The sequence below is a fragment of the Mustela nigripes genome, chromosome 1 (genome assembly GCF_022355385.1).
Source record: "Mustela nigripes isolate SB6536 chromosome 1, MUSNIG.SB6536, whole genome shotgun sequence".
Lineage (NCBI taxonomy): Eukaryota > Metazoa > Chordata > Mammalia > Carnivora > Mustelidae > Mustela > Mustela nigripes.
The window spans coordinates 206756241-206783654 of record NC_081557.1 but is presented as its reverse complement, the minus strand read 5'-3'; the positions used below and the strand labels follow the sequence as shown (position 1 = coordinate 206783654).

At 55.3% G+C, this 27414-nt stretch overlaps 1 protein-coding gene across 2 annotated transcripts in view; it reads right to left on the bottom strand.

The window, feature by feature from the left end:
• Nucleotides 1-27414, bottom strand: part of PPP2R2C (protein phosphatase 2 regulatory subunit Bgamma) — a 126868-nt gene that overhangs the window by 24392 nt on the left and 75062 nt on the right. For both annotated transcript variants that reach the window (XM_059380499.1, XM_059380508.1), the window contains exons 2-6: nt 24183-24280; nt 21956-22121; nt 19716-19828; nt 14825-15002; nt 1862-2026 (exon numbers count right to left, since the gene is read on the bottom strand). In XM_059380499.1, the coding sequence (XP_059236482.1) occupies nt 1862-2026; nt 14825-15002; nt 19716-19828; nt 21956-22121; nt 24183-24280 (720 nt within the window). The remainder of the gene's footprint in view (nt 1-1861; nt 2027-14824; nt 15003-19715; nt 19829-21955; nt 22122-24182; nt 24281-27414) is intronic.

The window sequence follows — 27414 nt, the reverse complement described above, 5'->3', positions numbered from 1 at the left end:
TGGTCCACACCCCACTTGGCACAGGCTGCCAGCTCAGCCTTCAAAGAACAGTTCCCAGAATTGGGGCTAACTCCCCGCTTGGCCATCCCACCCGGGATGCGCTGTTTCTTCTCAATGCACCTTGGGGTGGGGCTCCTCCCACCCGTTTCCACGCTGACCCCTCTATAATCTGTTCTTCTCAAACACAATCTCAGGAGTCCTGCCCTACCCTCAACCCTCCGCAGGTGTTTGACCTCACTCAGAATAAAACGGGATCCTTCCCCTGACCTACGGGCTTTCTAAGTCACCCATCTCTCGTGCCTCTCTGACCTCAGCTCCCGACACCCTTCCCCTTGGTCACTGCACCTCAGGTCCCACCTCAGAGCCTGCAGTGTCTCCCTTCTAGGACATTGTTCCCCCCAGAGATTGCATGGCTCAGTGGCACGTCGGGGTGTCCGTTCCATTTTAACTTCTCCCTACGCCCTACTCCTCGGTGACTGTTGTTGCTATCTGTCACCACCCCCTGACAGGACACGACCCAGCTACGAGTTCATCGCCTGTCTGCTCACTCTTGCTACACCCACCATGGCAGGAAACATCTGGAACATAGCAGGTGGTGTCCCGGCTCTGCTCAGAGGGCCATCTGCTCTCCCACCCTCGGGGCTGGCCTCTCAGCCCTCTGAATTTGCAAGTGCAAACTGCAAAAAGGGATGTGCCACCCAGTGAGGAAACCAGTGGGGAAGCCCTGGAGAGGGACAGCAGCGCAAATGGGCTTGCCTAGAAAAGAGCAATGGGGGGACATGTAAGGGGACCGGGCTTGGCCAAGGAGTGGGGAAGGGCCAGCAGCCGCAGAGGGTCCTGAGCTCGAGCCCCTGTGAGCAAGCCAACAGCCACCCTCTTGGGCTGCCCAAGGAAACCAGGCTCCCGAGGGGAGAAGAGTGATCCAGTCCCTCCCAACAGACCTTGCTAAAACTGCCTCCAGGGGCCCACTGGTCACTTATTAATTCATTCACTCAACAAATGCTTATTTCCAGATACTGTTGCAGGCTCTGGGGTAGAGACAGAGAAGAACCAAAGTCCCCTCCCTCCTGACTGGAGTCCTGTCTGTCCCTGTTCCCTGCTGCCACTGCAAGGTCACCCAGGGAGGACACCCTGGCCCGAGCCCTTGATCCTCTGCCTTCAGAGGCCTCTGGGAAACCCAGCACCAAGCAGCTCAGCCTGGGGAGTCCTGGGTTCAAGTTCTACCTCACCACTTGTCACTCTGGGTGACACTGGACCCAACCCTGGAGCCTCAGCTTCCTGTTTTGTGCAGCTCTCCGTCAGTGCTTGTGTGGGGATGAGACAATGTGGGTGACAGCTGTCTGGGTGCCTGGCTCAGCATGTCCAGTGAGGACAATGGAAGTTGTCCTGTCATGTTCCCTGGACCTCGCTCAGGCATCCCTCTCCCTGGCTGACCCTGAGGCGGGTTCCAGCATGAGGAAGTGACCTCATGGAGCTCACAAGCTGCTGGGGGAGATGCCCCAGCCCACAGAAAATTCTTCAGGGTGTGGCCAGTCTGAGAGAAGGAAGCTCTGGGGACTCCAGGGGCACAGAGAAAGGGCCTGAACCAATGTGGAGGTCAGGGAAGGCTTCCTGGAGGAGGTGACCGCTGAGTATGGTCCCTCCTTAGCTTCTGCCTCCCAGCTTAATTCCAGCTTAATGCTGGGCAGCTCCTGTCTGGGGACTCAGGGGGGCAGTGGGTGGCAAGATCAGCTTCCCCCTGCCCCAGCCAGTGCAGGAGACACCTACACCACTCCCACCGTCCCCCAGGCACCAGCCCCAGGACAGGTGCTGTCCTGCCGCCCCCACTCTGTACCGGGTCCCAGCTGGTGTGGACACTTACGTTTGGAGTGCTTGTCACACAGAGCGGCTGCACGCATGTCGCAGAGACGCAGGGACCCCTTGCTGCTGCTGTAGACAAAGAGGTTGCAGTGGTGGGGGTGAAACTCAGACGCCGTGATCACTTCCGTGAGGTCCTCCATATTGGCTGGCTTGATGTCCACGATGTCTGGCCCATCAAGGAAAGGGCAGAGAAGGCAGGGCACCCTCGCTGCTCTGCCTTCCCACCTACCCTGCGTCTGAGCCACATCTCCATCCCTGAGACCCCTGGACAAAGCCCCAGACTTTGTAGCTCCGAGCTACAGACAGGCATGTCCAACTGCCCGCGGGCTGCCCCCTCTGGATGCCATTCACTGTCCCTGCAGCCTGCCCCCGACCTATGACCTCTCCCCAGCCAGCACCCACCAGCTTCCCAGCCTCCCCTCCTCCCCCCATACCAGGTGCCGAGCAGAAGGCAAGGAGCATTTGGGGACCTAGCATGTGCAGGGCTCCTGGTGAACAATTTCAGTTCTCCCTGTCACTGATGCTTTGCACCTGGGGCTGAGTGTGTGGGGAACCCCACCCACCGGCACCCACTGCCCTTCTGTCCATGGCATCAAGACTTTCCTTTGGGGAAAAGGTTCTCTGCCTTTCTGGGCTCTCTGCCCTCATCTGTGCCTTCCACTCCACGAACAATCGCCAGGAGGGCTGAGCACGTGGCCTCGCAGGTGCCGGCACAGGGATTCCAGGCTTGAGACGTAGGACAATGCTGGGAGCAGCTGTGTCCTCTCTGCTGGGCTGGGTGGTGTGCAGAAGAGGAGCATATTCGTGTTGCTGGGACAAGGGAAACCTGGAGCCTGCAGCTGGGGCAGACACCTTCAAAGACGGAGCAGAGGAAAAGACCCAGTAATGCTGTTTGAATCCTGAATCGGGATGTGCAGGAAGCCATGAGCCTTGTACAATTAAATACAGGAGTCAATAAATCCATTTTCTATTAGGATCAGGAATTCTGTTGCTTGCAAAGAAAGTATCCTTGGCAGATACTCTAGAGCCCAGAGAGGATAAGCAACTTGCCCAGGATGGCTCAGCAGCAAGTAGTAAATCTACATTCCCAGCCATTGCTTATCGTCTACAATAGCAAATTCAAACCTGTTGGTGTAGCGTTCAAGTCCCAGCACAGCCCTTCTCCACCTCTCCGGCTTTGGATCCAACTGGTCCCTGAGCCCTAAAGGTGCTTTCCTCGCGGACAGCGACATCCTGGTCTCTGGTGTCCCCAGTCCTGCATGGGGGCTCTATCCAGCCTGTCCCCTGTAGCTGAAATGCCCTCTCCTCCCTCTGCATCTGTGTGTGGGCCCTGGAATCAGAGCCTGGGGTTCAAATCCCAGCTCTGCCACCTCTTCCCCATGCAATCAAGGGGAAGTTCCCCAGCTCTTTGTGCCTCTGTTTCTTCATCTGTAAAATGGGCCAACAGTTCTAACACAGTCGTACTGTTTAAACTACAGGCGTCCAAGCCCCTTGCTCACTGCTTGACACATCACAGAGCTCAGTGAGTATCAAGGACATTACTGCTTTTTGTTATCTGGAAAATACCGATTGAGACTCACCTGCCCTCAGCCCTCCCTCCTCCTCCCACCCGCAGCCTCAATAAAGGGGCATTTTGTGACTTTTGCAAACAGGAGAGTTTCTAAAACAACACAAAAAAGTGTAGAAGCTGAGTGACCAGAAGCACTAAGGAGAGTCTATGTGCTCACACTCAAATAATGCTTCTGGAAACATCTCATTAACCAGAAACTTAGAAACACATAAAAATATAGAGGAGAAAGAAGCCTGGGCTGGTTTCCCAGGAAACTGCGGTTTTCTGGGACAATAAGAAGAAGAGATTAAATCATAAAAAATGAGACTGAACAGTAAGAAAAAGCTGAGACTTCTGTGCTGCTAATTCCATCCTCATCCTTCAGGGGCTAAGCGCCTACATACTCCTGCTTGGGAACGGCTTCAGCTTCTCCCCCAACCTTAAAATGGTGTCTGGGGAAAAGGTGCGGCCGTTTGTGAAATGTCAGACACGTGAGCGCAGCACCTGTCTGATGCTTCTGCTCGGGGGAACTAAGTCCTCTCTGCCAAACTCGGGCCACAAAAGTCCAAGGAAGCTTGGGGACATGGAAATGCCCAGGCCTCAGGGAATCCAGCTGGGCTTGGAGACCCAGTGCATCACATATTAGGGGACACATGTTTGCACCGTGTTTCATTGGGCTGCGACTTCTGGGGGAGCAGGAGTCGGTGGGATAAGGTGGAAACACCTTGCCAACCACTCCAGCTTCCCTTCTGGGGCAGGGTAGGAGGACCTGTCCACGGGCACCACGGAACTCAGGGCAGCCGCGTCCTGATTGCTTTTCCCGAAGAATGGAGGGCAGAAGTGACAGGTGCCAGGTGTTCCTCCCCACCCCCAGGCTGAAAAGCTTTGAGGGTCAGCATGAGGTGTGCCATGACACCTTCCCCTCTGCAGGGGGGACCTGTACCTCAGGGGACCTGCTACAAAAGATATCTGAATTGTTTCAAGCTTCTGAGTCTTTCCAGTGGTCTGTTTCTGGCCATAACCTACCCTCCCGACCCACTCAACATCTAAGCCCTCTTCCTTTTCTCACCTCGGAATGTTCTAGAATGTAGCTCAACAGAGAAGGATCGGAGGTGTGACATCTGAGCTCCAATCACTCTGTGTCCACCAAAACCAAAACTCTTATGCACCCAACCACAACTGTTTTTCTGTTTATGACCATCGTGAGTCACCGGCAACCCACATTTACTCAGTGTCTGGCTTGTAGAGAGAGAGGCCGACTCTCGTGAAAATCTGTTCACCAAGATGGAAAGACTGTGCATCCCTGGGAAGGCAGTGCAGTGGGGGGGCTCAGAAGCCTCCTCCCCTGGCCCCCAGGTGCTGCTCCCTGACCCACAAGGGGCCCAAGGCCAAGCGAACAGGTATGGCCTCTTTGCTCAAGTCCGGACTACATGCTTCCTGTAACCCCGTGGTCATGTGACTTTCCTGCCCCCATGGTCACGTAGCCTTAGAAAGACACTTGTCACTGGTTCAAAGCCACTCCGGGAACTCTGTATGGCCTCCTCTTAAGGTCCTTCACTATATCTACAAGTACTCTTTCTCTCAGTGAGGCCACATGTGCACACGACAGGGGATTTGCAAAAGTGGATGAACTCCCCAGCTCGTCGGGGGCCCCTGAGAACTGGGCCAGGGGTGCACAAGGAGTGTCCCACCCAACTCAAGGGGAAGAAGCCCTTACAGGGAAGGCGAAGCACAGGCTCAGGGAAAGGCCAGGCCAGGGGGGCAGGGGAGGGGGTCCCTGACAAGGGCCATTAGAAGGGCCGCTGCCCAGCAGCGCGTAGGAATCCTTACAGCATCTGTGCAAACGCTCCAGAGCACTGTGGAACCCAGGAAGCACACTGCGCCTGGGTTTCTGTGAGGTTCTCAGGAAGTTTGCCTTCCTTAGGTCCCCACTGCATTCTGCCCACAGACCTGCTCATGCTTGGCTTTTGCGCCTTGTCCGCCCCGTGGGCTGGCCACTGGCACGCTGGCCACTGGCACGCTGCTTCCCGGCTGTGACCCCTCAAACCTCTCCAGCCGTAAGTGATGTGTACCCTGTTCCGTGGTGGAGGACATGGTGGGGGGGCTCAGGAAGGAAGAGCTGTGCTCTTGGGTCTTGGCAGAAGGGGCCCAGCCCAGGACTGACTGAGCTGGTTTCCACTGTTGACAATCCGCCCCCGTGATGGGGGCAAAGCGGAGCAGGGGTGAGAAGTGCACACTTCAGGCCGGGAGGGGTGTGTTCCCTGGAGCGCCAGGGTCTAGGGGGAGGTCTCTAGCTCCTCACAGCTTTGGGGTCCTGCCCCATATCTTACAGTGAATCCCTTTTCCTTCTGGGCCCAAGTGTAAACGGGCAGATCGCTCTAGACCCAGGGCAGGCAGATGTCTGTAAAAGGCCCGAGAGTCAGCATTTTAGGCGTAAGAGGCAGTAAGATCTCACCTCGACTGGTCAGCGCTGCGGCTCTACAGCAGAGCGGGTGCGGACAACATGCATGGGAGTGGCCCTTAAAATGCGAGCAGGTGCTCTGACCCCCAGGGCTGTGCTTTGCTGGCTGCAGGCCCAGAAAAAGGACTGTGGTCTTGCTTTTGTAACAGTAACCTCCCGTCTTGACCCCCTGCAGGACCAGAGTGAGACAGAGCCCCACTGGCCTGGCTCCTCCCTCCTGGGCCTGGCTGTGCCCTGTGAGCTCTGGTTCTTGCAGAGAGGAGTCAGCAAAGCTCTGAAACAGGCTTTTGTCCGCCCTGCCCAGAGCAGAGTCTGCAGCTCCTGCTGTCAAGGACACTGCAAGGTACTCCAGGCGGGCTTTCTGCTGTGTCATCAGGTTTATAGGGATTTTTATAGAACCTCCTTCATCGCCTGCTGCCAAAGGGCCATGGCTTTTTGGCAGCCAGCCAGGGTCACATTGGTCCCTGGGCCGCATCACCATGATGTCCCACTTGGAGGGTCCCTGAAGTGTCGGGGAGAAGGTCACTGCAGCTCAGTGGCTCTCATTCCTCTGAGTTCACCTCTCAGCCTGGTTCCCCCTACACTACTGGGGGGGGGGGGGAGGTGGGCACAAGTGCCAAGGGCCATCACTCATCCACGGCCAAATCTCCCCCCGGCCATGAGATCAGTCAGGCCCATGAAAACGACAAACATCACTGGTTTATTTGGGAAGGAGCTCAAGTGAGGAACAGGGATGGAAACCATCCCGTAAACATCAAAGAAGCACACAGATACGAACTAACATCACGGCAGGCTTTAGGGACAGCGCCATGACCAGGGACTTTATAGAGATGCAGCCGCTGAGGCTGGAGACCCAGTCCACCCCTCAGAGAGCTGCTGAGTGCAGCCCCCAACCCTGCACTGCCGGTCAGGTCCCTCGCATCCCTGTGGGAAGGACCACCCATCCTCCATGCCCACGAAGGAGGAGAGAGACCCCAGGGCCGGGAAGTGACGTGCCCAGGGTCATGGGTGGGCCACCTCAGAGCAAGGACAGAGTCCTGGCTTCCTGACTCCCAGCTCGTGCTCCTCGCTGCGCCCACCCTTTTCTGGCAGGAGGGCATCTCCACACGATACGCAACCCCATGGGCAAGGCAGCTGGGGCACACTGGACTGGCTCATGACCTGCAAGGGGGGTGCTAGTAGTGTGGGTGGGAGCGTTCAATGAGAAGGATACAGCCTTGGGCTCCACTGATTCAACTAAACAAAGTGTGGTTGATCTAGATGTCTCAGCAGGAACATGCTCTTGGGATGGGGGAGACAGTTACCATGGGGATGAAGCAGCCACCGCACGAGGACGGAGGCAGTTCTGCCGAGAACCATGCCATGAGAAGCCTCCCCCACGGGCTCTCCAGGGACACTGGAGAAGGCCTCCTGCCCATGAAGGCAGTCTTGTTGGGGCACAGCCACCAAAGCTATTTTTCTTCCTTTTTTTTTTTTTTTTCAGCCAGTTTTCTCCTAAAGATGACCTGGCTACGGACATGAGCTAGAAGCCCTCTGGCCAAACCACATCAGATCCTGGAAAAGGTTCCTGGCAACCTTGACCTCTGTATGAATTTGCTGCAGGCTGCCACAGCGTGGGTGGCTTAAACAATAAATTATTCCTTTCTAGTCCTGGAGGCTGGAAGTTCAAGTTATCAGAATGTTGCCTTCTTTAAGGCTTCTCTCTGTAGGGTGTAGATGGCCCTCTTTTGCCCATCTCCTCGCATAGTCTTCTCGCTCTCTCTCTTAACCTCCTCTTCTGGTAAGGACAACAGTCACAAGGGATTAGGACACCCCCCCCCCCCCCCATGGATTCCTTTTAGCTTAATCACCTCTTTAAAGAAAGACCAAATACAGTTACATTTGAGGTCCTGGGGATAGGACCCCAACATATGAATTTCAGTGGGACACAATTCAGCCCATAACAGGCTCCTTCCCTTCTCTGCTCAGAACCTTACTAACTATGAGGGTGCAGTCCTGCTTGGAGAGAAGAGCCAGATTGTTGGGGCCACAGGGGGCCATGGAGAGGGGCTAGTCCATGTAACCATTCACGCACAAGCCCGCTAAAGCCCTTATGTGTCTTCATGTGTCAAGTCACCAGCCAGCCTATGTGATTCCCACGTTCCGAGCCAGGGAAGAGAGCACTAAGTTCAGAGTCACAAAGACCAGGGCTTAATAGTCCAGGCCCACAGTACACAGCTGTGTGACCCTCTGGACAACTTCTCCACCTCCCTGCCTCTGCTTTTCTCATCTGCAGAATGGATTGATAACATCTGCTTAGCAAGACTGTGATAAGGATTTAATGAGAGGGCATTAAGTCAAAGGCCCTAGCAATTAAAGTAAATAAAAATGACTTTGACATATGATTTTTTAAAAAGGCCCTAGCCCAGTTAGTACTTTCAGCAATAATTAAAGTTCTCTAAATCAGAATCAGAGTCTTTCTCTCCCTCTGGGAAAACAGGAAATTAACCAGGTTGCCAAAAGTGCAACATATGCACTTCCTCCTCCCCGAGAAAATAAGAACTTAAGGCTCTGTGTTGAATGGCACGCCTTCTTTGGCTCCTAAGAGCTGAGGGAGAAACCCCAGACAGGACAGATCTGGGAAGCACACCCAGGAGGCTGCCTTCTCGTGGTTACTGAGAGAGGGCAAACCAGAGCCTCTCCTGACCTCCCCTCCCAGGGTTTCCAGCCCAGCAGTGAAAGCAGAGGACCTCACAATGCTGTCCCGCCGGAGCCCCAATGGGGCAGGATAGGAGACAGGACTCCGGGCTGGGGTCAAGGGTGGAGGAATTTAATCAGGAGCATGTCTCAGAAATGCCATGGAGGCCCATCAGGAGGAATCAGAAGCACAGAAAAGGTGCACATTCTCATCACTAGAGCCTCTGTTAGGAACACACAGCTGCCACCGCCCATGCACTTGGCCACCTGTGTCAACTGTCACCTATGTCACCATATGATCCCCACTCTGTCCTGCTGTGGGAGAGCGCACGTTTTCCCTTAGGATGTAAAAGTAAAGCCAGGAAACATCATTGTACTCATGGGGCTTCTCAGAGCTCATCCCCACACCACCCACAAAATGACAGCCCCATGAGGCGAGCCACGTATGGGCTAGAGGTGGAATGACAGCAGCTGTGGCAAAGGCTGTGGCTCTCCTCACTGCAAGGTTGTGCAGGGATGCGTGTGCATTCTGCACCCAGAGGTCCCGAGTCTGAATCCAAGGCCCTGCCACTTCCCTGCTGGGTAACTCTGGGTAATTACTTGCCCTTCCTGTGGCTTTGTTTCCTTGTCTATAAAAGGGGGATGTGAATGAGGCCTACTCCACAGTGTTGTCAGGAGGTTTAAAGAGACTTGGCATAAGCGATGTGCTCAGAGCTGTGTTGGGCACAGAGTACGTCTCAGTAAGGGATGAGGGTGATCGTGCTGTGCAAGGTGGTGGGGGGAGGTGGTGGGGGGAGGTGGTGGGGGAGAGCACCCACAGCGCTGGTTGCCCATGAAGTCAGCACCATGGACAGCTGACAAGCCCTCCCCGCAGGCCCCGCTGGAAGCCCAGCCTTGCTGAGCCCCCAAGCAAGGGTGTGCTGGCAAGAGTTCACCCACATGCTTTCTGGGTGGGAAACAATTTTGGGGATTCAGACCCAGGGCATTTCTGAGCACACATTCCTGTTCCTTCTCCGTAGAGTGGAACTACGGGAGGATGTAACAAGGCAGCTTCTAGGGTGCCTGACAGCAGGTCAGGGCCAGTGTGAGTTGAGTCTGAAGTCCACCAGGCTCTGTGCTCCCTGACCCTTCCACCCTCCTAGCCCCCACCATAGTCCTCTCCTTTGTTCCCTGCATGGAGAACACGCTCAGCCCACAGGCGGCTGAGTGTGGACCGAGGTTTGGAGGCTCTGCCTGCCCCTCATGGCCACACCATCCCGCCTCATTTCAGGACCTGCTCCATCAATGGCGATTAGAAATTTGCTCGACCAAGGCTTGGCACAATGCAAGCTTCCACCATGAGAAATCGGTCAGGGGGTAGGAAAATCCATTGAACCATCTTCACAATTCTCCAAGTGCTAAAAATAAAGCAGTGGCCCATCAGCTGAGACCCTCTGTGCAATCTGTTACCTTTATTTAAAAGGCATCAAGTTCCAGAAAAATCACTCAGTGCTGCCTGTCTCCAATGTTGGTATTACAGGATGTGAGAAGTTGTTTCAACAGATGTGGACACAGCGCCGGGGAGGAAAGGCCCAGTGTGACCAGGTAGTGTGGGCTCAGAGGGGCTCTGACAGCCCAGGAGGCACACAGAATGGGCAGAGCAGAGGTGACCTGGTGAAGGAGGCTGTGAGTCACGCTTAAGGGCAAAGGGGAGCCAGCCAGGCTACAAGAAGGAGAAAGAACAATCCAGAAGAGGAATAGCAGAAGTCAGAGCACCTCTCCCCTTAATCCCCCCCCAATAACATGAAGGGAACCCCAACGGCCTGAAGGTGTGGTCAGGCCTGATGCACAGGAGCCTGGGGAGGCGGGTAGGGGCCATTGCTGAGGGATTTGGACTTTCTCTAGGAATTGATGGGGAGCCACTGACACCTTTAAGCCAGGGCCTGACACGCTCAGAGCAGAGGATCTGATGAGCCACTCTCCTAGCTCTGTGCAGGGCCAGGGGGGTTGGGCTGTGTAGGATCCAGGCAACGGGCCAGGCAGGAACCATGTGGCTGCAGCGGGGCCTTGGCAGCGATGGAAAGGAAAGCCTGATTCCAGAGCCATCCAAGGGGAGGAAGGAAAGGGCTTGGCACCTCCTTCCATCTTGGGGGCGAGGGAGAGGAAGGAGGTGCCTGGCACACACACGGAAGCTCCATGAGCACTGGGCTCCCTGCCTCTCCAGGCACAGCAGCCAAATCTCAAATTAGCAACAGAAAGGTCTTCTGAGTCCGCTTCTTCACTATCTGTTCGCACTGGTCCAAACAACACCCACCTTCTCTCCTTTATTAAGAATCTCTCAAAACCTTTGCTAGAGATCAACTCTGCTAGGGTGGAAAGTATTTTAAGAAGGTAGTTCCGCAGCAGGAGATTTTGGGGGATCTGAGCCTGAACCACAGTGCCCACTGGGGCAAGTCAAGACACCAGAGGGCAAGAGTTAAAGGACGGTGAAGCCCCTGGCCCAGAACACCTGGCCATGTGCTTTGCCCAAATGGGGTCTCCCAATTTGGAGCCATTCCTCCCACGTTGGAAATGAAACACCTTTTCTAGTTACTTGACAGTGCAAGACCCATGTCGTGGTGGCAGCCCACGGTCCCAACACCTTTTCTGCCAGGACGCCGGCCTCCGCAGTGCGGGTACCAGGCTCTGCGTGGGGCCCCTGGGGCTCATCATACTGGTGGCCAAGCAGCAACAGGCCCCAGGGAGTGCCAAGTGCACCATGGCTCCCTGACAAACCGGTCTCAGCAGGGGAGGTTTCCACAACCACCGCAGGGCCCAGGAGACTCCCCACTACCCCTCCACTTAGCCCACACCTGCAGCCCTGCAGATAAATGGGGCTGGAGAAACTATGCTTGGTGGTCTCCCAGCACAGGCCAGCTGCTTGCATGCTGGGTAATGTACTTGTTTATTACATGAATGGTTTACTGTCTGTTGGCTCTAGGAAGGCAAAGTTCTTTGTCTATCTAATTCAAAGTCAAAGAGCCTGGCATACAGTAGGCACTCAATAAATACAGTGGTGAATGGCATTCTCTCCAGCATGTGGACAGGGCACAATCCATGTGTTTAAACGGGGCAAGGAGGCACCGCTGGTCATAAGGACTCAGGAGGACCGTGCCTGCCGTCCTGAGGTGGATCAACCCTCTCTTCTTGTTCACAACTAACCTGTTCCAATGTCCTGTGGCTACCTAAGTCTGAAAGATGGTTATGATATGGCCCACTGCCCCACTACTCCACTGCCTCCTGCCCACAGCCAAGCCCCTGCCTGCTCGTTGCTGCTTCCCCCCAGATCTCTTCGCTGGGCTCCTGGGCTCCAGGCTTGCCTGCTGGAATCCAGTCCACCCAGGACACACACACACAGCTCTCCCACCGTCCTCACCTGCCACACCCTGCCTCGCCCACCCTTGCCCACCACAGCTTGTATGGGTGCTGCCCTGCTCACAGCAAGGGTGATGTTCCCGACAGAGTCCAGAGGCCCCCACGGGCAGGGCCGATTTTCTTTCATTGTCCCTGTGTCCCTGGGGCTCAGCATGGGCCCGGGTCAGAAGAGGCACCAGGAATTAACGGCTAAATTAAAGGGAACACTATCCCTTATACAGCTGCGGGCCTTATAATTTGTAAAGGGTGAGGGCATTCACAGTGTTACCGAGTTCTTACAGCAGCCCAGCAGCGTTATTCCGGCCTGGGGCATGTCCCCAGCCTGGTCCTATGACAAGGGAGCCAGAACTCCAGGAGAGTGGCCACAGCAGGTGGCCCAAGGGCAGGGCAAACACCCTGGGTCCAGGCCATGGAGGCCCGAGAGTGAGTCCCAGCTCTGCCCCCGTCAGCCCAGCCCCCAGTCTCCCTGAACTTCTATTTCTGCACTGCACAATGGGGTAATAATGGGCCACTGCATTCAGCTTTCACATCAACACCAAGGTCAAGTGAGACAGCAAAGGGAACATGGTTGAGTGCTAGGAGGAAGCGCTGAGGACAGCCCGCAACAGTCCCTCAAGTCCCGTGCCCACCCAGACCTAAAGCTGCCATGTGACCTATTTTGTTCTGCTAGGAAACTGGTCAAAACCTCAAACTTGGCAGGGGACGTCTCGATGTGACCCACCACAGGGACCCCCAACTGCTGGGACAGTGCCTGCTTTTCCCAAGGGGACCCCTATAGTGACCTCCTCCAGCACCCTTGATTCAGGCCTGACCAGTCAGAGCACTGTATCCCACCCCCACAATAGTCACAGGTTCAGAGGTGCCCTTGAGGCCCCCATCAGAGCCCATGGGGCGCCATCTGGGGGCTTGGTGGGACAGGTTACAGGAAACTGGTCTCTTTCCTCTTGGACTTTATTCTGGGAGGGCAGGGCATGTGCTGTTGGCCCCAGTTTGCCACCATGGGGCACCTGAGATAAGCCAGAGCAGAGAGCAGATGCAAGAAAAGCAGAGAGAACCATCTAATGGCATTGTTTCAGCCCCTGGCTCCAGCTGTGCCTGAAGCCTTCTCATGATCCACAAGTCAGTAAATGCCTGTATTTGACTGAGTCAGCAGGGATGAGGCGTTCTAAGCCTTGCAGCCAAAGGAGTCCTGACCCACTGAAGCTCTCAGCACTGGGAACAAGGGCAGGGCCCACTGGGCTTTCAGCCTGAATGGAACGTCAGGCAGATGCCCAGCCCAGCTCTCTCCACCAAGCCAAATCTGAACTTCCATTCCTTCTGAGCAGCTCCAGCCTCAGGTTCTCCTTGAACTCTGGGCCCACTGCAATCCACTTCCACCCTCCTGGCTCAGAGCTCTCCACCCTTTCGGGGCAGGAAGGAGACAGATGTTTTCGTTTCCTGACACCAAGCACCAGCTCTGTGCTCGGCGCAGCTGGGAAGGGCTCACTGAACGCGCCCGCTGCAGTCCTAGCGGGGAGGGGTCCATGAGGCTCACAGGAAGCTGGTTACTTCCCAAAATCAGCGAGCTTAGGGGGAAGAGTGAGACTCTTGCAGAGGCTCACAGTGACCGCAAAGCCCCATACCCACCCGTGGGGCTCAGGGAAGAACATGTGCTTGTTCTCTGTTCCTGTGAGCCCCCTTTCTCCCCGTTCCCAAGGTCTCTCTGCCCAGTGGCCTCCAGCCAGCCCCTGACTCTCAGGGGCCATTCTGACCCTCAGAAGCCATTTGCTACCCTCTGTCTCACCTTCAAGTCCTCCAGACAGCTCCTTCCTGCTCCCACACGCCCTCCCGGCCAGCCCTGGCTTCTGCTCTGATGGACACAACCTACTCGTGACCTTAGGTAAGGCAGCAGCAGTAGCAGGCAGGGCGCCCCATGCTGGGAGCTCCTGGTGGCAGAAGCAGCCCGGTGCCCAGCACAGAGGGGACACTTGGGAGACTGTCAGCTTGCATGACAGTTCTGGGGTGGGGGGGGTGCCTCCTACCCCGTTCCATTGCACACCTGGGAGGCAGACTTCACAAAAGGCAGCTGGACATAAAGGTTGGAGATGGGGAGTCAGGGGTTTGGGGTGCCAGGGGCTGGGTCGGACACTTGCTATGTGTGAGCTCTGAGTGGGTTAACTTGGGCTCCCTGGGACTCAGTTTCCTCATTGATACAGGAAGTCATGAGAGCACCTACCTTCCGGATTGTTGTGAGGGTGACATGAGTTGACATGAACACATGCTGAAGTCAGGCGCAGAGCCCCACTGTGTAGGATTATTATTACTGGCCTGCAAACAGTGACACGGTAGCAACCTGCCTGCTTTGTCCATGGGGGCTCCTCCCAGGCTTGTGCTTGTGTACCAAGTTCTTTCTTCACCAGCCAGCAGGGTCTAGAGTCCATCCTACTGCCCTTAGCTTGCCTAGATATAGGGCACCTCCAGGCAGGCCCCCCTCTGACCCCCTCCAGCTGGGCTCCTGACACCTCGACTATCCCCCTAAGCCGGGACCCCCAAGGCTGCTCATCACACACTCAGGCCCCTGCCTTGGGCTGCAGGGAGGAGAGTCCAGAGCAGCCTCCGTCTGACTCTCCAATGGGTTTGCCATCCCTCCTCTGGGAGGACAGACCCCAGAACTCTCTCTCCTCTGGGGTCCCCGAGGCGGTCCCAGAACGACAGAGAACACAGCCATCCAGAGAAGGCAAGGGGTCAAATATAACCCTCAACAGCCATGGATTTAGAGTTTTCATAAATCAGTTCATCAGGATTCCAGATCGGGGCCTCACTTGCTGAAGAAATCGAGTAAAAGCAGAACTGAGCCAGCACCCCCCTTCCGGAAGCCCCCTGAGAGATTGTGCGGGAAAGGATACTGAAGCTCCTGTCGGTGACAGCCAGGTGCCAGAGGTTGATGCGCAGGTCATCTGCCGACATGTACGTTTCACAGTCGCTGTTGACGGAGATGGAGTTGATGTGGTAGGTGTGGCCGTTGGCGAAGACCCTCCGTGGGCTCACCTCCACCATCAGATCCATGGGCTTCAGCACAGGCACCTGCAGGGGAGGGGGTGGGCTGTAGGATGATGAGGTGACGGGGGTCCAAGGCAGAGACGGCATGCCGGGGCTACACGATGACAACCAGAGGCCAGGAGTGTGCTTGTGGGTGTCCATCCTGCACAGGCTGGGAACAGGCAGCACCATGTGGCCAATATTTTTCACCAACTAGCCCTACAGGAAAGCTTAGCCTCCCAGGATTGGTTCTGAGTCGGCTGCGGGACATTAAATAAGAGGCCAAACCCCTCAGCACCCCAGATTCCTCGCCTCTGAAATGGAATAAGAAGATACCATGGCAGCCCCCTCCAACAATCCACCATTTTTGTTCCCTTTTCACAAGGAAGTGACTGTGGAGGCAAGAACTACATTTCCCAGCTGTCCCTGCAGTTTGCTGTGGCCATGTGACTGGTTCTGACCAGTAGGATGTGAGCACAGTGACACTGGGCACGTGGGCCTTCTCTGCCTGCTTTCCCATTCCACTGCTGGAAGGTGAGGACCTGAGATTTTGGAGTGAAGGCCGTGGGATGGAAGGAGTCTGCGTCCTTGCAGGAGGGTCTTGTGTCCACCAGGAACACCGACCCTGGGCCTTCCCATAAATGAGCAAGACATTTCTGTGTGCTGCTCCCTGTGATGCTGGGATTATCTGTTAGGGCTGCTGGTGTTAGCCTCATGCACACGAACTCCCGCCAGAGAGGGTGGTGTGAGGAGTCCCCGGGACAGCATCACATCCTGTGTCTTGGCTTCCCTCCATGACCTCTGCCTGAAACGATCACCCTCTTTGAACACCAGGTTATGCTGACTCGTCCTGCTACCTGCCAGGCTCCTGGGCCTGGGGCAGCAGTTACCAGGGAGAGTCCCAGGAAGCCAAGCTGAACTGAGCAAGGACACACAGGGGCAGACGGGCTGCCAGCCCTCGGGTGGGAGAGAGAAAATAAACCGATACAGAAGGGAGCACGTGTGCGCGTGTGTGTGTATGTGAGCAAGAGTTCACATAGCACAGGTGCTATGTGGAAAAATAAAACAGGTGCAGGGTCGGGTGACAGGGTGGCTGGAAAGGTGCCAGGTAGGAAGGGAAATGAGGAGGGATCGTAGGAGCAGGGCTGACGAAGGCTGTGTGGCTCAGACTTGGGCTGACATGGACCTGACAATCTCCTCCCAGTGGACCTCTCCTGATTGCCCGTCACTCTTAGGCTGGGCCAGGGGCTCCCTGGAGGGGCCACAGTCTATCATAGGCCTGGCCCCACGACGAGGCTGCTGTCGTATTCCTGCAGTGGCCTGTCGTATTCTTGGGGTGCACCGTGTCTTCTCGTGTTCATCTCTGTATGACTGATGCTCAGCCCAGGATCCTGCACAGAAAGGTCCCGGGGGAATGAGTGGGCAGGTCAGTGAATAAATGAATGGGGTGAGTCCCTTGGGCTCCCCAGGGAGCTTGGTGCTTCAGTCAGGGTGCGTGAGCCTTAAATGTTCCTCCTCTGGCACAGCACAAGGGGACCCAGCACAAGCCTGTGCCAGCATGTGTGCCTGCTTGTGCACATGTGAGTCTGCATGCGTGTGCATGAGTGTGGGTGTGTGCAAGTATGCATTTGTGCAGGTGTAAGTGCGGGCATGCACATGGATGTGGGTGTGTGATGCGTGAATGTGGGTGTGTGGGTGTGCACATGTGTGAACATGAGTGTGGATGTGTGCAAAATCGGTGTGCATGCTTGCCTGGCTCTGGGCCATACTTGTGTCACTGACTCTGGGCCTGAGCTTCTAGGAACTCTACCTGAGATGAGAGCGGGTGGTGTGACTGGGCCTCTGCTTTGCCCATGCCCCCCCCACCCTGCATATTGAATATTCTAGGCCAGCTCTTAATCTTCCTTCCTTTTCCTCAAGTCACAGCCACCCGCAGGTCCCCTGGACTCTCTCATGTCACACCCGTCTGGAGAAGGTCAGAGCATCACTGGCCCAGCAAAGTCTTAGATCTCAGTCTGCCTCCCCTCCTTCTGGCAACATCCCTTCCCCTCCTGGCAGCCTTGGCCTCCACCCAGGGCTCTGTCATTTACTGCCATCCCCAAACCATATTTCAGAGTCATTAAAAGAACAAAGGAGAAGAGTGAAAATAAAAATGCCCTGAAGTTTTGGGTGTCTCATGATTAAAACGATTCCTCTCCCCCAACCCTTCTAGAAGCCACAGTCTAGTCAAGGTGAGAGGCAGGACAGCAGACATCTAAACACTAAGGACAGAACATTGTGGATACACAAGGCCAGACTGCACAGAAACAGGGTGAGGGTTTTTCCGTGGCTTGTGTAGAAACAGCTTCACAGAGGAGAAAGCTAATAGGTTTTTTTTTTTTTTTTTAAGATTTATTTATTTGACAGAGAGAAATCACAAGTAGACAGAGAGGCAGCCAGAGAGAGAGAGAGAGGGAAGCAGGCTCCCTGCTGAGCACAGAGCCCAATGCGGGTCTCGATCCCAGGACCCTGAGATCATGACCTGAGCCGAAGGCAGCGGCTTAATCCACTGAGCCACCCAGGCGCCCCGCTAATAGGGTTTTAAAGGATGAATAGGAGTTCACCAAATCAACAAGGTAGAATGACTCCGTGTCTTTCTCCCTGTGGGGCTGGGCACTCAGTCTGACCCAGCCCACCTCTGAAACCCAGGGAGCTAGCATGGGACCCAGGGCATAGCAGCTGGTCAGTAAACAACAGTGACAGGCTCCAGCAGGAACAGCTTGGATTCAGTAAAAAACTGCACACGGCTGGGTGGCTTGGGAAACACAAGAAGAGACAAGGAAGAGGTGAGAGGAGGAAAGACCCAGATGCCCCTGTTCTTTCTCCCTTTCCCCTCCTCCAGCCTCAGCGGGTGGTTAAGGGTCATCTTGGGATGTGAGTGAGATACAGAGCAAAGTCTCAGATGCTGGGAGGGAAATAAATGGATTCCCGCGGGCCACCGGCTCTGCCGCAAACGCCAAGCCCATCAAGTGGTGATAATTGCATCCTTCCCACCAGATGAAAGCCTCATAAACTTCCTGGGGGCTGGGGGAGACATGGGAGGGAGCACTTCACTCCCATTACTCAATGTGGAAGCTAATTGGCCTCCTGGCTTTCTCAGAATTTATTTGCACAATTTGCCAGTCATTTAGAGGCTGATATGCTTAAACATTTATTTCTTCATCTCGGGACCAACATTGATTACTCTTTCATATTTACGACGATTCCCTGCACACGTCGTCAGCGTATACACTGAGCTGCTTCAGGGAAAGTGAGTCCTCATCCCCATTTTGCTGGTGAGGAAAGGGAGGCATGGGGCAGGGCCCTGCCTTCAGCCGCCTGACCAACCACAAGTGGACCTGGGAGCCGTTGGGGAACCCGGGAGAAACGCTAACAGCCCCACGCCAGGCCTTGCCACTGTCCTCCCATCCCCAGCCCCCCGGGGGAGTGGTGCACACTCAGAGTCGTGAGTTGGTCCCCCTCTCCCAAGAGGACAGGCAGCTTGTGCGATGTGACCCAGGCTTTTCCGATCGGCCAAAACTTGGAAATCAGAGCTGAAGAGAGGTACCTGTGAGGCTCACTCATGGGACTCAGGCCGCCTCCTCAGAGCCAAGCTGGTCCCAGGAACAGGAGACACTGAGACCCAATCCTGCCCCCGGGCTCTTTGTTTCGCTGAGCGCTCCCCATGCCCCAAGCAGGGCTGGGCACAAAACTGGTGCTCAGTAGGTGTGCAATGTGTAAATAAGTCCAAACAAGCCAGGTGTCAGCATCCCCTTCAGCAGACACGAGCAGAGCCCTGCCATGTTCCAGGCTCCGTTCCGGAAGCAAGGGGCAGACAAGGTGGCCTGGCTATGCTCCCTGCCTGCTGGAGATGGACAGGGACAGACTTCTACGGAATCTTCTCGCAGGACACCACTGACCATCCCCACTGCTCTCCCGGAAGGCTGGGACCTCGCTCCCACATCACCGAAGAGCCTGGGATGCTGATTCTGGAGCCAGACTTTCCTGGGTTTGGATCCTGGCTCTCGTTTCATCTGTCAAATGGTGTTGATAATCATGTGTCCTGTTTATAGGACTTTGGGGAGGACTGAGGTACCATGGGTTGAGTGCTTGGAAGATTCATGCTGGCCACAGTGCTTATGCTCGTACCAGACCATGAGTCAGCGGACTCACAGAGGCTGAGTGCCTCCCAAGGCCACACCGGCAGCCAGTGGCCCAGGCAGGACTGGAACCCAGATCCTGGGACTCCAGAACACTCTCCACTGTGTCTCACAGCCTCTGGAAGAAAGAGGAGTTCTTTTGCCTTTTAATCACGTGGGAACGAGTGTTTGCTTTGGCATGGTCCCGCAGCTGAACCTTCCCAGCCTCTTTTCAAACAGCCCTCTTTCCCTCTGAGCAGGCGGCAAGAATCACCTATTCCAGGCCTCTCTCGGCCCTTCAGCAAAGGGCTTGGAATCCATGAAGTTCAGCCCATGGGTTCTCCAGGACACGCATCACCCCACCTCATCCCCACATCACTTCTGAGAGAAAGAGAATGGCCTCTGCTTAGCTCATGAAGAGCCCAAGGCTAGAGCCAGAGAAAAGCCTTCAGCCTCCCCACAGGGAAGCAGCCCAGCCAGGACCCGAACCCAACTCTGGCTCAAATCTCAAAGGCCCCTCAAGTCCTAAAGTCTCACTGTTTCACATATGAAACCCACACTGCTTCCGGCTTGCCAGAACCTCCCGCGTTCCACATCTTACCTGCAGTGACGTCACCGTGGACAAGTCCTTAAGCTTCCCTTCTTCATCTTTCAGGTTATATCCCTCAGGCCTTTTATCTCGTTCCGTGATCTTCCATAGTTTGATAGTTTTATCTTTCAAAACAGAGCAAATGCAATGAGACGCATGACTAACACCAGCACGGAGCACAGTTCAGGAGATGGGGTGGCTGGGGATTCCAGTCGTGGAAACCCATACAGAAACAGGGGCCAGAAACTAAAGTACTTTGGAATGCTGAGCCCCCCACATTGAGAACAGCTGTTCTGGAAAGTCCCACAGCTCTGTGATGGACTTTATGGGAATGAAGAACAAACTTCTGTTAAACCACACACACACACACACACACACACACACAGAAAAATAAATAAAAACATAGAGCGAAGCAGACTGCTGGCCATGCTGCAGGTGGGCCTTGTCTAATCAGTTGAAGGCCTTCAAAGGCCTGACACGCCCTTCCCCACCCCCGAAAAAAGAGAGAATTCTGCCAGCAGGTGGCCTTCGGACTCAAGCTGCAACATGAGCTCTTCCCTAGATCTCCAGCCTTCCACACAGCCCTGCAAATTTTGGGTTTTCCAGCCCCCACAATCATGTGAGACAACTTAAAATATCTCTTTCCATATATCTTATCTGTATGTACATGTGTATCCCTACCTACACAGCTACACACCTACACACACACGCACGCGTGCACACACACGCACACACATGCTTATCATATCGCTTCTGCTTCCGGGACTGTAGCCAAAACAAACGGCCTTCTCCGCGGGAGAAGGAAGAGGGAGACAACTGCCATCATCAAACCCTTGTAGGTACCAAGGACATGCCTTTTGAAAGGGTGCAGGTGGAATTTAAACCCAGGGTCAAGAAGCTCCTGAAGCTGACCTTCCCTCCAAAGGGACAGGAGGAGAATAAAACATCCCACTCCCACCGTTAAAGGAAAGGAGCACGCATGTGCAACTCCCTGGCACCAGTCCTGTTCTAAGCCACCCTGTGGCTTTTCGTCATTTCGTCCAGTCAGCGCCCCCACGAGGTAGGAATAACCATGGCAACGCAGATGAGGAAGTGGCAGGGCCGGGATGTGAACCACGCAATGGACTCCTGCCTGAGCATGGCCCAGGGCCAGGCACCCTTAGGGGGCTTGGTCCTGCACCTGGGCGCAGTGAAGGATGAGAGCAGCAGGAGCCCCAGAGGGCAGGCCCGGGGTCAGGAGGGGCTGGCGGGGGTGGGAGGCAGCCAGGACTGACTGCGGGAGGGCCAGCAGGCTCGGCGGAGAAGTCCGCAAAGGCTCAGTGGCAGGTGACATGCACTGGAGGTCTGAGGGAGGAGGAGGGGCTGGCCAGGTGAGGGGCAGACAGGGCGGCCTTCAGGCGCAAGCGTTGGAGGGGTCAAGTCCAAGCAGTCTCGAGGATGCCTGAGCCGCTGCACTAAGTCTGGGCTCTGTCAGGGAGGACAGGTGGCGTCACCGTGTGAAGCTCACGCACGCTGCAGCAGGGCTGGCTGGCCTCAGGGTCCTGGCCGTGTGGCCTCCATGTCACCCCGACCACAATCCGGGGGAGCTGTGTCCACCCTGCTGCACAGGGGAGGGAACCGAGGCCCAGGGAAGCAAAGCCACTGCCCCAAGATCACAGGGCTGGGACAGAGTCCAGACTTGTCCTCCCACCACTCAGACACCACTGATGACAGGGGCGAGAGATGCAGGAGGGTGAGCAGGGGGACACCGAGCCTCGGGCCCCAGCATCCAGGCCCTGAGTGGGACACATCGAAGCAGGAGTCTGGCCAGGAGCCTCCCTGGAGCCTGGGCGGGGGTGGGGGAGTGGTGCATGCATCCTCCCTGGGGCAGAATGGTCAAGTGTCCAGCCAGGCTTCTGAACCCGTCCTCCTGCGGCTGTCCACCTCATGTTCTGAGTGACAACCCCATCCAGGGGTGCTCTGGGATTCCAGAAGTTAGGTCTGCCTCCTCGGTTGGGAATGCCACGCTCCATCCACCTCCCAGGAATAGTAATGACAGAGTTGCCCCCGACCCAGCCAGCTGAAGCAGTGCAAACAAGCCCCACACCCCCCACGGGCCAGGGCGGAGGAAGCCACGAACCTCATGGCTTGGAATGTTCCCACTGCTCAAGATGCTCTTTCAGAGCTCTGGGGACCTAGAAGGATGCTCAGTCCAAGCGAACTGGGAAAGAGCACCAGAGAGCCGGCGCCCCACCCCCACGCACAACCCTCACCGTTGGTGGACAGCAGGGAGTGGGCGGCATTGTGCTGCGGAAGCCACTTGATCTTGTTGATTTTCTCCTCTATCTCCAGACTCTTGAGATAATCGAACTCAGGCTCATGGCTCTGGAAGGTGCTGTAGACGTCATACTCGCCTTGGCTGTGAGGCGCATTTTTACTCTGCGAGAAAAGCCAGACAAGGGGGCGTGAGCTCCAGGCCCGCAGGGGCAGGGGTGAGGGGCGTGCTGACCACCAGGAGCCCGTGTCTCCACCAGGGCTGGGCGATCTGACGTCAGGGTCGAAGGGAACTCTGCATTTTAAATGACCAATGACTTGGCACGTGGCTGTGGCAAAGCCCCATCTCCTCCTCAGTCCAGCAATCAGGGTGGCTCACATTTACTAAGCACCTACTATGTGCAGGGTGCTGAGCTAAGTGCTTCTCCCTCTCCGTCTTGTTCTATCTGCATGACCCCTCTGGAGTGGGCACAGCCATTCTCCCCCATTTTACAGATGAGAAAGTGGAGATTCGGAGGTGAACTGACTTCTCCCCTCAAAGGCCATGCATCCCTCGTGCGTCTGAGGTCTGTCTAACACCATGGCCAAGGCTCTGGTCTGCTCTTCCAGTCCAAGTGTCCAACTTGGTCCTGACTCATGGGATGCATGCATCTTGGAGCAGATTTTCACATAGAGGTAGAATATTCTGGAATGTCAGACTGGGGCCAGGCCATCATCCCCACGGCTTTCCTCCATGGGTCCATCCTGGCTGAGGTAGCAGAGCTCCCAATAACAAGGACCCTCGTGATAGGGCCCTCCAAACAGTGAGGTGGGGAGGCGTCGTGGGCACAGGACTGGCCTTCTCTGTAGACATGTTCAGTGGACATGGTGATACAAAGCTTTAGCCAGACATGTAACCCGCCCGGGAGCAAACAGAGACAGTCAACCAGACAGAATTTCAAGTTCCTGCTGATTTTTTCTAAAAGCATCTATTGCTATATTTATACACCTGTCCTGCTTCTGGCAAGCTACTGTGTTTTTGCCTCTAAGTCCCTTCAGCAGCCATGAGCGCTGTCTATGACTAAGGTCACAGGGACCAGAATACAGAAAAAAATTATGGGAGAAAAATTCCAAAGTCGAGAAACGTGCATCTACCCATGTAATTTTCTTTCCGCAAAAAGGAGGCTTGGCTTTGCAATCACCAGCGGGCGACCCGGGTCCTTCTCGTGAAATCGGCATGCTCCGGCCACAGGCCTGTGCTCGGGTAACCGATTTTCCGCCGTCTGTTTTGCATTAAGTGTCCTGGCTAAGTTAGGTCATACCCTCCGAGCTTTGGTCTGCCCGTCTGTGACGTGAGGGCTCTTACAGCACCTAAAGGCCCCACTGGGGTTGTCGTGAGAGGGGTTACGGCGGGCGGGAGGGAACACAGAGAAATCAGACCTTGAGGAACACTCTGGAATGGAACGGGGCAGGGATGTATCTGCAACATCTCTCCTGCCCCTTCATCCCTCTCCTCCCTACTCTCCCTCTCAACCCCCCCTTCCTCACCCCTTTCCTCTCCCTTCATCTCACTCCCCTTCCCCTCTCCCTTCCCTGTCCTCCACCTCCTTGGTGCGCGCGCTCCCGTCCTCAGCATCGAACCCTTGCATGTGTTTAGTGTGTGGGTCACCCCTCTCCGAGGCACGGTGTATGTGACAACACACGGCCTTGGTTTCGGCCCCTGGTCTTTGCTCACTAGCTGGGCAACTTCTCCAAGTGTCCTCATGTGTAAAATGGGTGTCGGCCCCCACCCTCTGAGGCGGGCAGTGGAGAGTCAATGACAAAAGTGTGTAGAGAACACAGCAAGGTAACCGCACATAGTAGGTACTCAACAAATGGGGGCCTTTTATCATGATGTTCTCATAGCGGTTCAGAAACAGTGCCCCTAGGTGGGTTGTTCCAGGCCACCCCTGTCTGACCTGAAATTCTGCCGGACAGCAAACCTCGTAAGGGCGAGGCCTGAGGCTCAGCCAAGTCACCAACCCCAGCCTGAAGGCAGCCCCACGGCTCCAGAAAACGCAGTCTTCCTGTCCCCCCCTCCCCCACACCGCTGGCCGGGACACCCAGGCAGAGGGCAGCAATCAGAGGCTTAACCCAGGGCCACAGCTGCCCCTGCCTGTTCTGAATGTGTCCAAGTCCAGGACAGAGCCAGCAAAGGCCCGAGTGGGGTGTGGCACCCCCTCCCACCACCACCAGGTCCCGCCGCACCTCCGGTTCCCGCTGGAAGATGACAACCCGGCCACCCTTGTCGCCTGTGGCCAGCAGCTCTCCGGTATGGTTGAACTCAACAGTAGAGATGATATCGGCTGTGGGGAGTAAGGAGAGACAGGAAGGTGTGGCTCATTAGGACCCCAGTACTGTGCAGCTCAACAGAATAGCCCCCCCTCACCAGAGCCTGCATCCATGGGCTGGGCCACCATCCAGAAGCAGGGGCCCGAGGGTCAGGAGTTCTAACGAGAAGCCGAAGGTCCCTCTGTCCCCTCCCCGCTGGCTATGGGATGGAGACTCGTTCGCAGGCTTGCTTCCCTCTCTCTCCTTCCTGCTTCCTTCCTTCTTGCTCCTCCTTCCAGAAGCAGCTTGGGGGTTTCGTGTGCTGACCAGGTGAATGGGCCACAATCTGACGCTAGCCCTACTCTGGGGTCCACTGGGGCCAGCTATGGTCATCCCTGCCCCCCATGAGTTCCCCATTGGAGGGACCCCTGTAACCTTCACGCATTCCTGGCCTGGACTCTGTAGGCACCAAGTCCAGCTTCAGCACCGGAGACCTACTCTCCAATAAACCACTGCTCTAAATATAGCCCCCACTCCAATCTCCCCCAGCGACCTGAATCACGGCATGTCTCGGCCCCAAATGCTGCACTGGTCCCCCAAACCAGATGCTGTGCCCTCCCAAAGCCCTCCTGGGCCGCCTCCCCGACCAGGTGGTGGCAGTTCCATCCTCCCCTGGCTCAGGCCCAAGCCTTGGAATCTCCCTGACCCCTTTCTCAGTCTCCCTTTCCATGGGCCGTGCCCCACCCTCCTGGACAGGCCCACCCACATCTCCCCGCCTCTCGCCTGGAAGATTCCAACAGCCCCCTAAAGGATCTCTTTGCTTTCTCCCTGCCACTGCTTATGCTAACCCCAGCAGAGCACGAGGGAGCCCACCCGAAACCCTCTGAGTCAAATCCCCATTTGACCTTGGAGTAAAGCGATGTCTCAGAGGGGCCTAAAGCTTGAGTAGTCTGCAGTCCCCAGAGGCAGAAGCCCAGACCTTGGCCCTTCTCCTGCACCTGCACAGAACATGGCCCTGCCTCCCACCCTGGGCTGGGCAATCTCCAGCCCCCGCCCACCGCCACCACTCCCCAGCTCTGGGTTTGGCCACGTGATTTGCTCTGGCCTACGGGACACCATCAGATAAGCCACCATCCTGTCCCTGCCAGAAGGACCTGCCCATGCCAGCCCAGCGGTCTCAGGAGGGGGAGAGGAATGCAGCAGAGTCAGCCCCAAGCAGGGCCTCTGCCCACCTGCTCGCCCAGCCCAACCCAGCCCAGATGAGCAGGATCATCAGGTGCTCAAGAAGAAATTGTGGTTGATTTCCACTGAGTTTCGTGTTTTCCACTTGGTAGAAGATAACCCCTCTCACCCCGCCCAGCCTCATCTTTCCTCCTGCCCACCTCGCTCTTCCACTCAGACGGGGCCCCTCGCTGCTTCTCAAAAGTACCTGCTATGTCTTATCTCAAGCCCTCAAGTGATTTTCACTTTCCTATTCAATCAACACCTTTTGCTTTTCCAATCAGTGCCTGTTACAGGCAGCTTCTGGCCTGCACTAGCCTTCTGAGCCTAAGTAAATGTCCATTTGACAACAAAAGAAATGAAGAGAGAGAAGGTGGTTTAGAAGTGGGATGATGAGCTGGACTTTCCATAGATCACGATAAAAGCACATTTCATTAAACTTAGAAAAACAAGACAAGGAGAGCAGCGGATGGGAATATGTAAATGCTTGCTGAGCACGGAGCGGGGGCATACGTCAGGCCCTCCCCGGGGCCATGCACCCTGACTGAAGAGCACAAGCACACTGGACCCAGAGCCAGAGCCCAGCGGAGCCGGGGTCCCGGACAGCAAGGCAGCAGTCCTCGCTCTTCCTATTAGCAGCCCCTAAGGGGCAAAGAGCAGGATATAAAATTGTGTATAAAATGCTTTTAATTATATACACCAGTGATCACAGCCGTGTTAAATGGCAAACACACTGGGCAGAGGGAAGAAAAGCCGAAAAATGACTACCACCCCCCCCCACATTAGCAGAGGGTACTTTGGGGTTGCTGCGATAAAATATTTTTGTTTCTTTTTCTACTTTTCTACATTTTCTCAATTTTCTGTAATGAAGGTAATTTTTAATAGCTTTATTGGGATACAACTGATTTACAAAAATGCACATATTTAATATATACAATTGGTGAGTTTGGACATATGCATAATTTATATTGTTTTTACGACGGAAGAATAACAATGCTATTAAATTAAAATGCCAATGTGACCACTGGTACCCAGAGCGAATGCAGTCTATAAATGCTGGGCGGTTACCACAGTAACAGACACTAACGTCTGTAGGCAATTTACAATTTATGTGTCAGTTTCACACACTCGGCCTCTTTTGAAACTCAAGCCAGCCCCTGAGGGGGATATGGCTATTATTTCCATTGGCAGCTGGAGAGATGGAGGACCCTGCACGGGGGCAATCTCCCGAGCTGTTCGAGGGCCAGTGGGAAGTCCTGGGTTGGAGTCTCAGCCCCAGCGCCTTAGCTGTGTGGCCTTGGGTTGGTCACACCACTTCTCTGAGCCTCAGTTTTGTAGCATGGCCATAACAGAGCCTGCATAGGGTTGGAAGCTCCAGTGGGACCACGGGGTGTGTTGGGGAGAAAGGATCACGACTCTGAGGAATGAGGAGTTACCAAAATTAACTGGACAGAAAACTAAAGCTCCCGGTCATCCTTGCTTCTGGCCTCCACAGACTCCCAATGGTGGGCTCAGAAGTGAGCAAAATGAGTGGTAGCTCAACCTTACTAGGAAAGTTTGGGGGTCCTGACCTCCAGCCCTGCACTGGTCCCATCCTGGGAACATTTAGGGAGTAAGCAGGCCAAGGCATTGCTTCCTCGGACTTTGGGGCTCCTGAATGTTTCACATCTATTCACTGCTACAGGAAGTAACTTCCAGGGCTTACCCTAGGAAAGGTTACCTCCCCCAAGAGCTAGAAATCCTTATCAATAAAACCCTGAATCAGAAAGTCTATTCTCTCATCTTGGAACATCTGACACATCTTCTGCCCCAATACCACCTCCTCCAGGAAGCCTCCCGGAGAGTACTGCTGCCCCCCATTTCAGTAGTCTCCTACAACAACAGTCTAATGCCCACTGTGTGCCCCTCATTGAATGTGGACCCCTTCTTTCATGAGGGTGTCCGTATC